Source organism: Oryzias melastigma, linkage group LG11 (genome assembly GCF_002922805.2).
Source record: "Oryzias melastigma strain HK-1 linkage group LG11, ASM292280v2, whole genome shotgun sequence".
NCBI lineage: Eukaryota > Metazoa > Chordata > Actinopteri > Beloniformes > Adrianichthyidae > Oryzias > Oryzias melastigma.
In genome coordinates this window covers 20,657,976-20,671,954 of record NC_050522.1, presented here as the reverse complement: position 1 = coordinate 20,671,954, position 13,979 = coordinate 20,657,976, and the positions used below count along the sequence as shown (strand labels likewise).

Below are 13,979 nucleotides of genomic sequence, written 5' to 3'. Positions count from 1 at the left end.
AAGTGACGAATTTAAAGCTGAGAACGAAACATTAAACAATAACAAAAATAAATGTAGTTTAACCTATCAAAATAAATGTTTTAGGACTAACAAGCTAGCCACAACTCTGTGAATAATTGTGAAACGACGAGGATTCAGAATGACAAAATGTACCAAATAAATAAACAAATACAAATAATACTTTTTATTTGATCTGTGTAGTTTCTCATTGTAAATAAATCTTCATCTATCTATAAAACTCTTTAAGAGTGATGAAAAAATGGTCAACATTGAGACAACGTTAGCACTTTCTACTGGCATGAGATTGGTACTGCAGGGCAGATGACCAATATATATATATATATATATATATATCAATCTAAAATAAACATTTAAATTTTTTTGTGTAATTTTTTGATGTTTAGATGCACATTTTGAAACGTTTTGACTATTTTCATGAACCTTTAATTTCAAATGTAATTACAATCTTCCTATTTGGCCTGAGTTTAAGACATTTTAAATTTATTTTGAGAACTTGACAGTTTGTGGAGCACTGTCACATAACATCTGGGCTAAACACCAGATATTTACTGTTGGTGTTGACAGGGGTTGTCAGTCCTCACGCCTTACTTTAAGCACATGAGGATGATGAGGTGGAAGGAGATGAAAATGGATTTGCCGGGAATGTTGCAAAATGTCCCAAATGTTAAATCCTCTCTGAATGACAGAGCACAGTGGGCTTTCTTTAAAAAAATATGTTTCATGTGAATCCCTGAAAACAAATAAGAAAAAAAAACACATTTTCAATTCATGTATGGCAATGATTAAATGATAACTTAGAAGTTTTCAAAATTACAATCACAGAAGTTGGTAAACATTTGTCAGGAAAAAAAGCAAAAACACAGACATGACCTCTGACCTTCATCAAGAACACCACAGGGACATGCCTTAAACTTTGGCTTCCTGGGGTTTTTTTAAACACCCAGTAAAAAAGTCCATTAAACTCAAACTTTTTTTCTTTGCCTGCAGACTCATATTAAAGAAAACGACAAGAAAATTCACCCGAAAATGAGCATTTATCTCTCAGATTATTCTTTTTCATACAAAGACGTGTCAGAAACTGATCCACGACCTTTGATACATCCGAAAACAGACACTTTCTTATAGGTGACGTGATGAAAAAAACAGACAAAGGTAAAAAATGTTGCTTTATTTTCAATTTTCTTATTTCAAAAACTTAATAAACCTTAAACTTAACTGTAAAGATAAGTTCTAAATGTTGTAAATAATACAAAATGGTTTGTTGCTTTTTTTATATTTTGAGTTTGTACTGATACAAAAATGTCCAGATTTCTGAGTTTAGTAAACAAAGTGTTACATGGAGCTTAAAAATTCATAATTTTAGCACAATTTAAGGATTTTTATGAATGAAAAGAGTCAATTTGAGTCTAAAAGACAGAAGTCGTCAGAACTCATCTGTCAACATTCTTAAGGACATTATCTTCTCTCTGCAGAAGCATGTCCTCCTTTGGCGGCAGGACCCTCTCTGCTCCTCCTCGGGGTGACCCTCTGACATGAGGAACTGAAGTCTAAAGAAACAGCCCTCCCTGCTGGAGACCATCTGCTATTACACACCATGGCTGAGCCCAGCTATTCCGATCTCATTGCCAAACACTACAACTTCACCGGCAAGTTCCGCAAGACGGAGCAGGACTCCGGTTTGAAGGCTGACTCTGTGATCTTCATCATCGTGTGCTGCTTCATCATCCTGGAGAACATCCTGGTACTTGCCACCATTTGGAGGACCAAGAAGTTTCATAAGCCCATGTACTACTTCATTGGGAACCTGGCGCTGTCTGACCTGCTGGCCGGCGTCGTGTACACCGCCAATATTCTGCTGTCGGGAGCCAACACCTACAAGTTGACGCCCACGCAGTGGTTCCTGAGAGAGGGCAGTATGTTCGTAGCTCTGGCGGCGTCTGTCTTCAGCCTCTTGGCCATTGCCATTGAGCGCCACCTCACTATGCTGAAGATGAAGCTGCACAACAACGGCAACACGTGCCGCGTCTTCCTCCTCATCAGCACGGTGTGGATGATCGCAGCGGTGCTGGGCGGGCTGCCGCTGATGGGCTGGAACTGCATCCAGAGGATGTCGCAGTGCTCCACCGTCCTACCGCTCTACCACAAAACCTACATCCTGTTCTGCACCACCGTCTTCAGCATCATCCTCATGGCCATCGTGGTACTCTACGCCCGGATCTACACGCTGGTGCGCACTCGCAGCCGCAAGCTCGTCTTCCGCAAAGTGACCAACAGCCGCGGGAATCCCAGCACTAACAGCAAGAGCTCGGAGAAGTCTCTGGCTCTGCTGAAGACCGTCATCATCGTCCTGAGCTGCTTCATCGCCTGCTGGGCACCGCTCTTCATCCTCCTGCTGCTGGACGTGGCCTGTGAGACGATGAGCTGCCCCATCCTCTACAAGGTGGATTGGTTCTTGGCGCTCGCCGTCCTCAACTCAGCCATGAACCCCCTCATCTACACGCTGACCAGCAACGAGATGCGGCGCGCCTTCCTCAAGACCCTTCTGTGCTGCACCGCCTGCCTCAGGCCGAAGGCTAAGTTCACGGGGCCCATCATGGGGGCGGAGTTCAGTCGCAGCAAATCCGATAACTCCTCCCATCCCAACAAGGAAGAGGGGGAGTACTCTCCAAAGGAGACGACAGCGGTGTCCTCAGGGAATGCCACCTCGTCGTCCTAAACATGGACGGATAGTCCAGACGGAGGCTGTGTTTGTACAGGTTTACCTTTAGCTGGAGACTTCCAAACCGGACCGACTGGAACCAGCAAACTCTGACTCAAAGGAGACGTTCAGCTCTGGCTTAGAGCTGCAGCATGTGGATCCCTGTGGTCATTCTTCGTTCAGTACCGGGTCTTCTCAGCACTCTTTGCCCTCTGAAGATGCTACAGCTCCTCCCACCAGATAGAGGGAGGAGCTACTGGACGGTCTGTGGTTTGATGCTTCATGAAGGAGACTGAACTGGAATTCTGAGCTTCATAGGAACTTTGGTTGATTCTCCTAGAAGGATCAGACTTTACACTTACTCGCTAAGAAAAACTAGAGCATGTAGCACTTAAGCACACAAGTGTTGTAATATTTAAGAGAAACAAATTAATTCAGAGAAATGTCACACTTGTTTGTCTTTGCATTGAAGAAGTTCAGTCATGAATTCAGAGCTCAGCTGCTTCTATGTGACCTTGTCTATCTGTGAAAAGTTTCTGAGCTCCGGTCAGGATTCACCAACCTGCATATTCTCCATGTTTCTCTGAGTAAAGACCCACTCTGATGAAAATGGGGATTTTTCTCTTTAGGTTATATTTAAGGAAAATTAAGATTAAAAATGCTTTTCTCTGCAGCATTGCCAGTCTCTGTATGACCAGAGCAGGAGCTTGGTTTGCATAGCCAGCAGTAAGTCAGACCTGTTGCCGGTGCATGTTGGGCTGCCCTTTATCACCGGTTCTGTTCCTAGTCTTTATGAACAGAATTTCTAGGCGCAGTCAGGGGCCAGAGGGGATCTGCTTTGGGGACCACAGGATTTCATCTCTGCTCTTTGCAGATGATGTTGTTCTGTTGGCCTCATCAGGCCAGGACCTCCAGCATGTATTGCAGCGGTTTGCAGCCGAGTGTGAAGCTACCGGCATGAGGGTCTGAGGCCATTATTCTCGACCGGAGAAAGTTTGTTTTCCCTCTCTCAGTGGGTGGAGTGCTCCTGTCTCAGGGGGAGTTTAAATTTCTTCGGGTTTTGTTCACGAGTGAGGGAAGATCGGAGCGTGAGATTGACAGGAGGACCGGTGGAGCGTTCGCTGTTTTGTGGCTGCTGCACCGGTCCACTGTGGTGAAGAGAGAGCAGAGCCAGAGAGCAGAGCTTGGAATTTACCAGTCGATCTTCGTTCCAGTACTCACCTATGGTCATGAGCTCTGGGTCGTGACCGAAAGAACGAGATCCTGACTACAAGCGGCTGAAATGAATTTTCTCCGGAGGGTGGCCGGGCGCTCCCTTAGAGATTGGATGAGAAGCTTGGTCACCAAAAAAGAGCTTGGAGTAGAGCTGCTGCTTCTCCATATGGAGCAGAGTCAGTTGAGAATGCTTGGGAATCTGGTCCAGATGCCTCCTGGACGCCTCCCTGGAGAAGTGTTCCAGGCATGTCCCACTGGGCGGAGGCCCCAGTCGGACATGGAAGACCCGTAAGATCCAGAACACGCTCGAGAGACCACCTCTCTCTGGGGCCCTGGAAATCCCTCGGGTTGCCTCAGAGGAGCTGGAGGAAGTGGTCGGGGAGAGGGAAGTCTGGGCATCTTTGCTTAGACTGCTGCTGCTGCCACCTGGTCTCGGATGAGCGGAAGAAGATGGATGGTTTAAAATTGCATTTCTTTATTTAAATTGTTGTAAATCAGGAGCAGACTAAAAATTGCCATTGGAAAAATTTGAGTTGTTACGAATAAAACATGACGGGTGAACCATTTGTTCTCCCCTCTGCTCCATTCTGATGCATCAACTTGTAGATCCAAGTATGTCTTTGTTTTCCTCATCTGAGCTGGCATCAAAACTGCACGGCTGGATAGCTCCAACATTGATTCCCATTTTTGTTATACAGGAAGTGCTAGGTTGCTAGCAGGAGAGTGTAAACAAAGGGATGATAAGAAGTGTGGGTAGGATTACTCCCATCAACAGTCCCACCCAGGAAAATTTCTCTGCAGAAATTATGTCCTATAAAATGACAAGTTTTAAAAAAGAATTTTTTGATGAAAGTAGTAAAATCATATTTTAAAGACCATTGGGAATCCTTTAAAATTGATCAAAAGATGATCGGAGTGGGACTTTAAAGCAGAGAAACATACCAAGCTTCCAGGACGGTGGACCTAAAGTTCAGAAACATTGTAAAACGCCAACACTTTTTTTAAATTGTAAATTCCAAATAATGGCATAAATAAAAACAAGTAGAGAAATTAGTTTTTAATTTAGTGGCAATAACAGTGTAACAGAAAAGAAGAGACGGGATTACAAAACTAGTTTTTGTGAAATGAAACTGAATCATATTTTGCCTGAATATAGAGTTGAAATATTATTTGCATGTTTATGACACTAGCTGCAAAACATACTTTCTTTTTAACTGGATAAAAGCTAAAAGATTTTTAATTATCTTATTTATTAAAACTAGCTTTTTGCCCCACTTTATTGGTGCTTAATTTTCTTTCTGTAAAAGCTTAATTTATGCTCTACAAGCACTTAAAAAACATAACTAATATGTATTTCTTTTCCAGAAATTATTAATTTTAACCGAAGATTAAAGCAAAAAGCCCCAAACCGTCCAAATAAAACAGAAGTCAATTTATTACTTTGAAAATACCTGGATAAAAAAAGTTTTAATTGCAATATGTCAATTTTTTGTTGCTCTGTCCAGCTGTTCCAGATGATCCTCTGAGCTCTGAATTTATGAGCATTTCTGATGTGTTTGATTGAGTTGGACTTGTATAAACTGTGGGTCAGGATGTGTTTTCCATTTTTCTGTGTGAGATGAAGTCAGTAGTGACGAAAGTAGAGTCAACTTAATTTATGCCAGAGAGAAAGAAATAAAGGTTGTTGCATTTGTCAGCTTCATAAGAAAACATCAAAATCATTCAAATAAATAGTAAAATACAATACTTTACTCTGACTATTTAAAGAATTTCAGCATTAAAAGACAGACTTTCATAGACGGGCTTTGATAGTGTACCAGTGCCTCTTGGTTTATTTTATCATACATCTAAAATAGATTAATAAATTAATTTCTTTATCTTTATTTTTGATGTGTGACGACCCAGCAGAATTCTCTCTGTCCTTTGTTTTTTAATGCGTGTATGTTTGTTCAGTGTTTAGTGTTTGTTAGCACTTAATAAAGAGAAATAGAAATGTAAAAGTTGTGTTTTAACAAACCACATAAAAATATATATTTTTTACAGTATATAGAAAACATTTGAAAGCTCTGGATTAAAGTTATTAAGAATTTATAGAAGTTCAAATTCTAACTCAAAAAATATATTTTACCTCAAAGCTTTGAAATGACAATAATAAGCTCAAACATACTTATTTTACACACTGCTGTCAAAACTTTATGGAATCTGATTAGATTCTGATATATGATCAAATTATCTCAATTTAACAGAACTACATCCATTTTGTCAAGTGACCACATATATTTTCAAGTTTACCCTGTAAAGATAACTACAACAAAGAAATTACAGAAAGTTCTAATTCTTTGGAATTAAGATGTTTTTTTTTAGCATTTAATGAAATCCACAAAAAATATTTTTGAAAAATCATTTTTTTTATAAGAATTATGTTATGTTGGGCGATTTGTAAAAAAGTTTGCCCACAGCAATGTTATTTTAAGATGTAAAACTAATGACATTATCCCGTGTGTCAAATATGATCCACACTTTTTAACTGTATAACTGTATTATAAAGAATTAATTTAAAAATAAAATTATTTTATAGTCATTTTAAAAAATAAATAACAATTAATGAATTATTCTAACCACAAAGTTTTTAAAATTAGCTAAACTTTTTCTTGCAAAGTGTTTTTAAGACTTCAAGGAGGCAGCCATTTTGAAATGAGCAGGAAAAGCTGTTCTACTGCCCCTAGTGGAATGATGATGAACTACAGGACAGAAAATATGGACCAAGTGAAATCCAGTTTTTTTTAAGGCAAATTTTGATCATGCTAATGAGACAGGAGTCTCAAAAATGCATATATACATATTATATAAATGATTTTATTGGGTTAAACAATTTATCACATTTTGCTTCTTTCATCATATACTCTATTGTGATATAGCTGAAATTTAATGTACATTTATTTAAAGATTATAACCTAAGCTGATAGAATCCCAAAAATTCATATCGAAAAGCAGGGAATATTAGCTAAGATTTGCTAAAAAAAAAAAAAAAAAGGAAAATGTTAAAGACCATGAATAGTCCTCAGTTGGGACTCATTCGCATGACATTCCACAAAGAAGGAAGAGATCAGTCTGTGAGTTAGGATTGGTTTTCTTTAGAGTGAAGGTCAGATCATTTTCATATCCAATCGTCCATCCATCCAATGTAGTTTTTTAAAATCCCTTTCAGGGTCACTGGGTGCTGGCCAATCACAGGTTAACCCCTTTACCCAGGAAGATGATGCTTTCCAGCTGTCCTGTGAGAACAGCATCTCCATAGAGAAAAGAACTCCAAAAGTTTCCTGCACTGACGTTGGGTTGTACACAATCCATTGGACCAGCACAAAATCCCCCTCTGATTGTGAAAATCTTTACACTGGACCTCAAGCAGCTTGAATCTCCATGGTTTCATTATCTGTCTTACCAAAGCAATTAAAGAAATAAACACTTAAAAAATATTTTAGTCTTTATTAAATGAATACATTTAACATTTAGATGTGAAGTGCCAAAACAAATTAACTTTTTCTGAATTTTTAAAAAATCTTTCATTTAAAAAACTACAACGGACGATGCTCTGTACTGTTCATGTTTGGCTATCTTTTTCACAGAATAGCAGAGGGTCGGGGAACCCTCCCTGAGGTACGATCACTGCACCTCATCATTTTGAGAAGCAGCTCCAGCTCGTCCTGTCGACTGGGTCTCAGCTTGCACGTCTCTTCTGAGTGATATTGATGATGAGAATCAGCCTCCGCCGCAGCTGCCGACCTCTGACCCCTGACTGTGTGTGCGAGTGTTCACCTCCAGGGAAGGACACCAATAAAACTTCCTTTTCTAATGGGAGATCAAGGTCAGGTGATGGCTGGAATTCTTCAATCTTCTAATACATTTTAACAACCAGATTGAGGAATACATTTATGTTAAGAGTCAATTTAAATTCATACTGAGTTATTACAAATGTTTAGCAAAGAAGAAAAAAGGCATTGTGTAACGCTGGACAGATCCATGTCAGTACCCTCCTTAATCCCATAAGGGGTTTCACATTAATTTATTCACAAAAACTTGTTCTCTAAGCTGAACGTTTTGCTCAAAAGTTGTGTGTTTTTTGTGTGAAGCCTATAAAAACCTATGACTATAAAACTCTTAACATGCTGTTTATCAATATATAATTAAATACTGTCTATTTTAAATGTGTGAAGAAATTATTCTTTGAAGGACTTTTAGGTAAATCCCTCTTTCCATTAATCCTCCATAGGAGTTGTCCAGAGAATTCCTTATCAACAAATACGGTTTGGTAGATAATAAACCTTTTTGGGACTTTGGGTCACATTGGGGCCTTTTAGCAACCAAAATAAAGTCAGGTCCTCAAGTATCTTGATAAGATCTCTATAGGGATTTTTGTGGCTCATTATGGACTATCAATTTTTACGAATTTCTCTTTTTGAGAAATTAAATAAGTCAGAAGGCATTGAAGCTTGCTACAGCTTATTTAGATATCTAATAGTTATGTCTAGTGGGTAGTGGAAAAATCAGAATTTTGTATTAGTAAAAAAAAGAAACAATAATTTTGTATTTGTAAAAAAATAATAATAACAATGATAATGCATTTTATTTGAAAGCGCCTTTCAAAACACTCAAGGACACTGAACAAAGTAAAACATAGATATATCTATATATAAAACATAATAACATCACTTAAAATAAATTTAAAAAACACAATAAATAAGTTAACATCTTAATAAATAATAAATGATTTTAATAAATGAATTTATTATTAGTAAAAAAAAAAAGTTGTATTTAAAAAAAAAATAATTTAGTATTACAAAATTAGTAGTTTTTCCTCACCGAGAAGGATGGTCTAAGGGGTGGGATACATAATATCAGTAGGATTTAGATTTGCAAAACAAAATAATCTGATTTTAAAATTAATGAAAAAAAATCCACATTTTGTATTACCGTAGAAAAAAAGCCAGAAGTTAGTATTAGGATTAAAATTGAACTTTTCAACATGGGAATTATTGGATAATTATTCTCTGGTGAAGTCTGCCTCTAGTGGTCTTTGGAAGAACTGCAGAATTTAGAATTTGAAATTCAATAGTAGGAAGCGCTTAGTTTTAGCCAATTACTGACATTATTGACATACAATCAGGATATAACAGCAAAATTTTATATTTTACACACAGAGTTAAAAAACTTAAATGCCCTTTTTTATTTTATTTGTTGTTTATTCTTTTTTATGAATAACACATAACTATTTATTTATTCACTTCAGATATTTCTTTGATCAATTATTTCTAAAATGTCGTCAACCCCCCACCCCCCAACCCCTTTGTCCTGCACATCACACAGAACAGGATATTATTGAATTTCTGAGTTTTGTACATTTTGTCATACCCAAAGATGTTTGCCTTCTAAACATTTCAGAGTTGAAATGCTGATAAAGAGAACAAAGTGCATGGAGGAACTGAGCTGGAGCAGGAAAACAGCAAAGTGGATCAGTGCAGTCAGAGGCTTTCGTGTTTGATCAAACCCGACATTGGGAAGGTTGACTTTGTTCCTCTGAACTTCAGGATGAGTCTGATTCAACTCTTCATACTATCTACCTGCTGTGAGTTCAACTCTTCAGTTAATAAGCTTCACATAGCTAAGCTTGTTTTTATTAAATGCTTTTGAAAAGAATAAAGTAAATTGACAATTGTCCATGAATAACACAGAACTATTTTGCTTTTCTTCTTCATAATTTTACTGGAATTTTACTTTATCTGTCATTTACAGTTGTTCTCATAAGTTGATAAATCCTGAAAGAAATTAGGACTTTTAGGCTATTTTTTAGAGAAAATGAATGATAATACAAGAAGTTTATTCTACTCAGTTTGTGGTTGAATAAAACAAACACCAGTGTTAACTCTTGAATCATAATGAGAACAGAAACTTCCCAAATGACCCTGTTCAAAAGTTCACATACCCAGTTCTTAAGATTATGAAACTTTTATGTTGATAGTTTGGTTTCAACAGAATCCCTCTCTTTCCACTTCTTGGTCAATGTTTGAACACTGCTGAGTGACATTCAGACCCTTGAATTTCTTCTTTTATCCCTTTCCTGTTTTATACAGTTTGGTTACCTTTTCCCGTAGATATTTTGACTGCTTTTTAGCTTTCCCATGACTCAGGATCCAGGATCACACTAAAACTCAGGATCCAGTCATGGATTAAGGATGCAAGGCACTTTTAGGAGCCCAAAACTCAAAGATCCTTTGTGACCACACACTGATTACAGGCAAACGAGTCACAGATGAGGAGGGTTACCTTTAGCTGTCATTCAAACCTTTTGTATCAGCCTGTGTGCATGTTTTCAGAGCAAAGTCATCAGGGTATGTTAACTTTTCAACAGTGTCATTTGCGAAGTTTCTGTTTTCGTTATGATTTAATAAAGGGAAAACAGAATTTTTGTCAACAAATGGCTTCACCCAACCAGTAACTATGAGTGGAAAGTATGAGCACAACTTTCTCAAAACTGTTTTTTAAATTTATTTCTGTACGCCTGAAAGATGAAAAGCTGATTTGAATACAGGACTGTATATGAGCTTGTATGTCATTCCTTGGTTCCTGTTTTTTGATTTACAGGCTGGACTGCAGCTGCCAGGTACATCTGGTCAGGTGAGTTCTCCACAAACAGACGCTGCTGTTGTGTGTTGATAAAACTGAGCTCAGTTCACTGAAAAATATAAAGATGCAAACAAACACAACTATCTTACAGCTGAAAAAGAGTCTGTCAAAATAAATGGACTTCCAAATTGTTATCACCAAAGAATTCAATTCAACTCTGTCTACTAAGCTGAGCAGAGTTTATAGGTCAGGTGTCTGGCCATCCGTTCAGGACAAATTACTTCCTGTGTCACCTGTCTGCAGATGTGCCAAAACTCCTGCTGGAATACGTAGAAATCACAGAGGGAGAGGTCCTGGATGTGGGCTGCACAGTTCCCATTGACTACGGGGAAGGGGTCTGTCGCTTATTCAGAGGAGACTCTGATTACCCCTTTGCCACGGTGAGAGCTCAGAGTTATTCCTGCAATTTCCATGTGGGATCAAGCCAGCTGCTGGGACACAGGCCGGTGGGCAGCAAGATCTCCATCAGGTGTGACTACAAGATCCAGGATTTCATCTCACAGTCGAGCGACAGCAGCTACATCATCGTCTGGGGTGAGAATATCATCAACACACTTATAAAAAGGGTCAAAAATGTCCATTAATTGAATAATCTTAATATAGAAAATGCAATAATCAATAAATGCAATATAGTAAAAGGCCTATATTGTACTATTTTATTTTTAGCTTTTAAGCGTATTATAGTGTTATTTTCTCACAAAGAAATACAACCTCAAGCGTTATTTTGCTTCTAAAACCCTGCTCTCTGAGCACCAGCCCCTCCAAATCCTTCAGAATGACTGTCCCATGTTCATATGTTTGAACACGGAGGAACAGCCCCTTCCAGGGAGAGTCTGCGCTGCCAGCACCGACCTCAATGGCAAGCTATTTTATCATCAAATCAATATCCTTGTTATTAGGCTAACTAGTAAAGCCAAAGGCACAACTAGTTAACTAGTAACAGCCAAAAATGTGAAATCGTTAGCTAGTAATGTTTAAAAATGTGAACTAGTTTACTAGTGGGCCCTTTTTGTGCTTACTAATTAACTAGTGACACTCTGAAAGGTTAGTTAACTAGTAGTAGTAGTAAAGCTCACTAGTTAAATAGTTGTACTTTTAATATTGGATCATCTATGATGATCTGATATTTTTGTTAAAGCACTACTGGGATGACAACTTTGCAGACAGTTTTTAAGAATGTATACACAAGTTATAAAGGAGCACAAAAGTATTTTTGTTCATATGTGCTCTGTTTAGCTTTAATCTAAGGTTGTTGCATTTGATATTGGAGGTCAGTAAGTCCATCTAGAATTAAGGTGCACCGGATAATACGGTGGATTTGTTATTTCTTAACAAATTCAAGGATTGTGAGTAAGTGTACCTTATGGTAAAGTAAGGGTCACTTAATCCGCTCTGATTTAGTTTTTGTCAGTTATTTAGAAAGTTTTGAGATGCACCACAAACAATAAAATAAACTGTTTTTTTCCTTCTAATTCATGCCAACATTACACTACCCACTTCAACATTTGCTGTATTGAGATGATTCTGTGTGACACGTCTTATTTTGAAAGGAACCTCTGTCGAAAGTAATAAAGTTTTTTTTTTTTAAAAAAAAAGCTATTTTCTCTTTATTTATTTTTTTGTTTTTATCACAATAGCAACAATTACATAAATACAGATCAGTATTTTTTTAAGTGTGAAGTAAGTATTTTGTGTTGTCTGTGAGAATTGACCTAAATGGATCTAAGTGATGAAGGCTGCAGACTCCTGTTCTATTGTAGCTAACATTCAAACAAAGGTCTGCATTAACATCTCAACCTTGAAAGACAGCTGCCATCTGTTTGTTTCTTTATTTTCTAGAAATATTTTTTTTAATGATCAGAACATGTTAGAATCCCACAGTGATTCGAAGAAAATAAAAATAAAATCCTCTTTACTATGAGATGACACTCACAAAACTCTATTATGAACTAACTCACTGATGCATCGATTTATCTGAAGTTCTGATGTTGTGACCTCCCTGCAGGAACCAGACCCAGTCCCAAACTATCGGTCAGCCGCCACTTCATCCCACTAGACGACAGCATCGAGGTCACCTGCTCCCCTCCGGTGACCTCTGTCTCCCGTTGTTACTTTTACAAAGACGGGTTCCAGTTTTGGGGAGAATCTTGCAGCAGGAACTTGACCGGCCAGGCGCTGGCCGTCTACCAGAAGCTCGACCCTCTTCTTCCAGTCAACCTGAGCTGCACCTACGACCCTGTAACAACACACTACATCCGCTCCCAATACAGCAACCACATCTCAGTGTTTGTAGTCGGTGAGTTCTCAGGTTGACTGCTAAACGTCCCAGGATCCAATCAAGATACTCCTTTACAGGGCTTTAAGGAACATTTACTGTCATACCACCTTACATATTCATAAAAATAAAAGTTAGGATGAGCCTAGCGATGGCAGCATACATAATACTGATGTGTGAATAAAGAGGAAGTCTAAAGGAGAAGTTGCTGACAATATTGGACCTGTGACAGCTCAAATACTGCTCCCACGATAACTACGCCGTGCAGATTTATGTGTGAGGGAAGGGGGAATCTGTGCTGTTTAGAGAACAAGCTGCCTCTGAGTCTGATGGTATTGCTGCAGATGTTCCTCAGGATTTATGGGTAAATTCCTTCATAATGCAGGGGCCCTCCCAGTCTCTTCTTGAAACTATTAACCCTGATTAAATTATGAATATTATGATATATGTTTAACATTTGACATATTCAATTACCAAAATTCTTATTAGTATTTAAACCTAGCACTTGTATTTAATTCTAACGTCATTTTTTTAAGTTGGTAAAACTACATACATTGCCTTTTGTGGTTGGTTTCAGACATGAGTAAAGTCTCCTCATCCATGGATTGTGAAGTGTCTGGGCCTCAGTATCAGCTGGAGAACAGCAGCTGGACCACAACAGGAACCAACGGAGCGAATGTCACTGTTCGGGTGACCAACAGCACCCTGCCGTCTGGACACATCTGCACATAGATTCAAACTGTATCAAATATGCCAACGATGAACAGCTTGAAGTCTGGAAACGTTTTCTGTCATGTTGTAGCTACAAGACTGCTCTTGTAAAATATAAAAAAAACTGTAAGAAATTCATTGTAATGCATTAGAATATGGAGCTAAAGTTTTATCCTCAAATATACAAAAAAACAAAAAAAAATCTAATTTTTTTTTTTTAAATAAAAAGAAATGTAAAGAGTGTTTAATCCATGTTTGGCTCTCCCTGTGCTTGTCCCCGGCCCAGATAAAATACGGGGTTGGGTCAGAAAGGGCAACTTGCGTAAAATTCTCTCCCAAATCAAATATGCAGATCAGGGAAAGCTGATTCACTGCAGT

The 13,979-nt window shown here is 38.2% G+C and overlaps 2 protein-coding genes across 2 annotated transcripts in view; both read left to right on the top strand.

The window, feature by feature from the left end:
* Positions 1-5,934, top strand: part of s1pr1 (sphingosine-1-phosphate receptor 1) — a 6,688-nt gene extending 754 nt beyond the window's left edge. The window contains exon 2 of the mRNA XM_024258635.2: positions 1,494-5,934. Coding sequence (XP_024114403.1) covers positions 1,616-2,737 — 1,122 coding nt within the window. The 5' untranslated portion in view covers positions 1,494-1,615 and the 3' untranslated portion in view covers positions 2,738-5,934. The remainder of the gene's footprint in view (positions 1-1,493) is intronic.
* A 3,446-nt stretch (positions 5,935-9,380) lies between these two features.
* LOC112136749 lies at positions 9,381-13,849 on the top strand. The gene is made up of 5 exons (XM_024258646.2): positions 9,381-9,557; positions 10,574-10,606; positions 10,859-11,149; positions 12,621-12,911; positions 13,468-13,849. Exons 1-5 carry the CDS (start codon positions 9,521-9,523, stop codon positions 13,620-13,622), a joined length of 807 nt encoding a protein of 268 aa, XP_024114414.1. The 5' UTR covers positions 9,381-9,520; the 3' UTR covers positions 13,623-13,849.
* Positions 13,850-13,979: the final 130 nt, after the last annotated feature.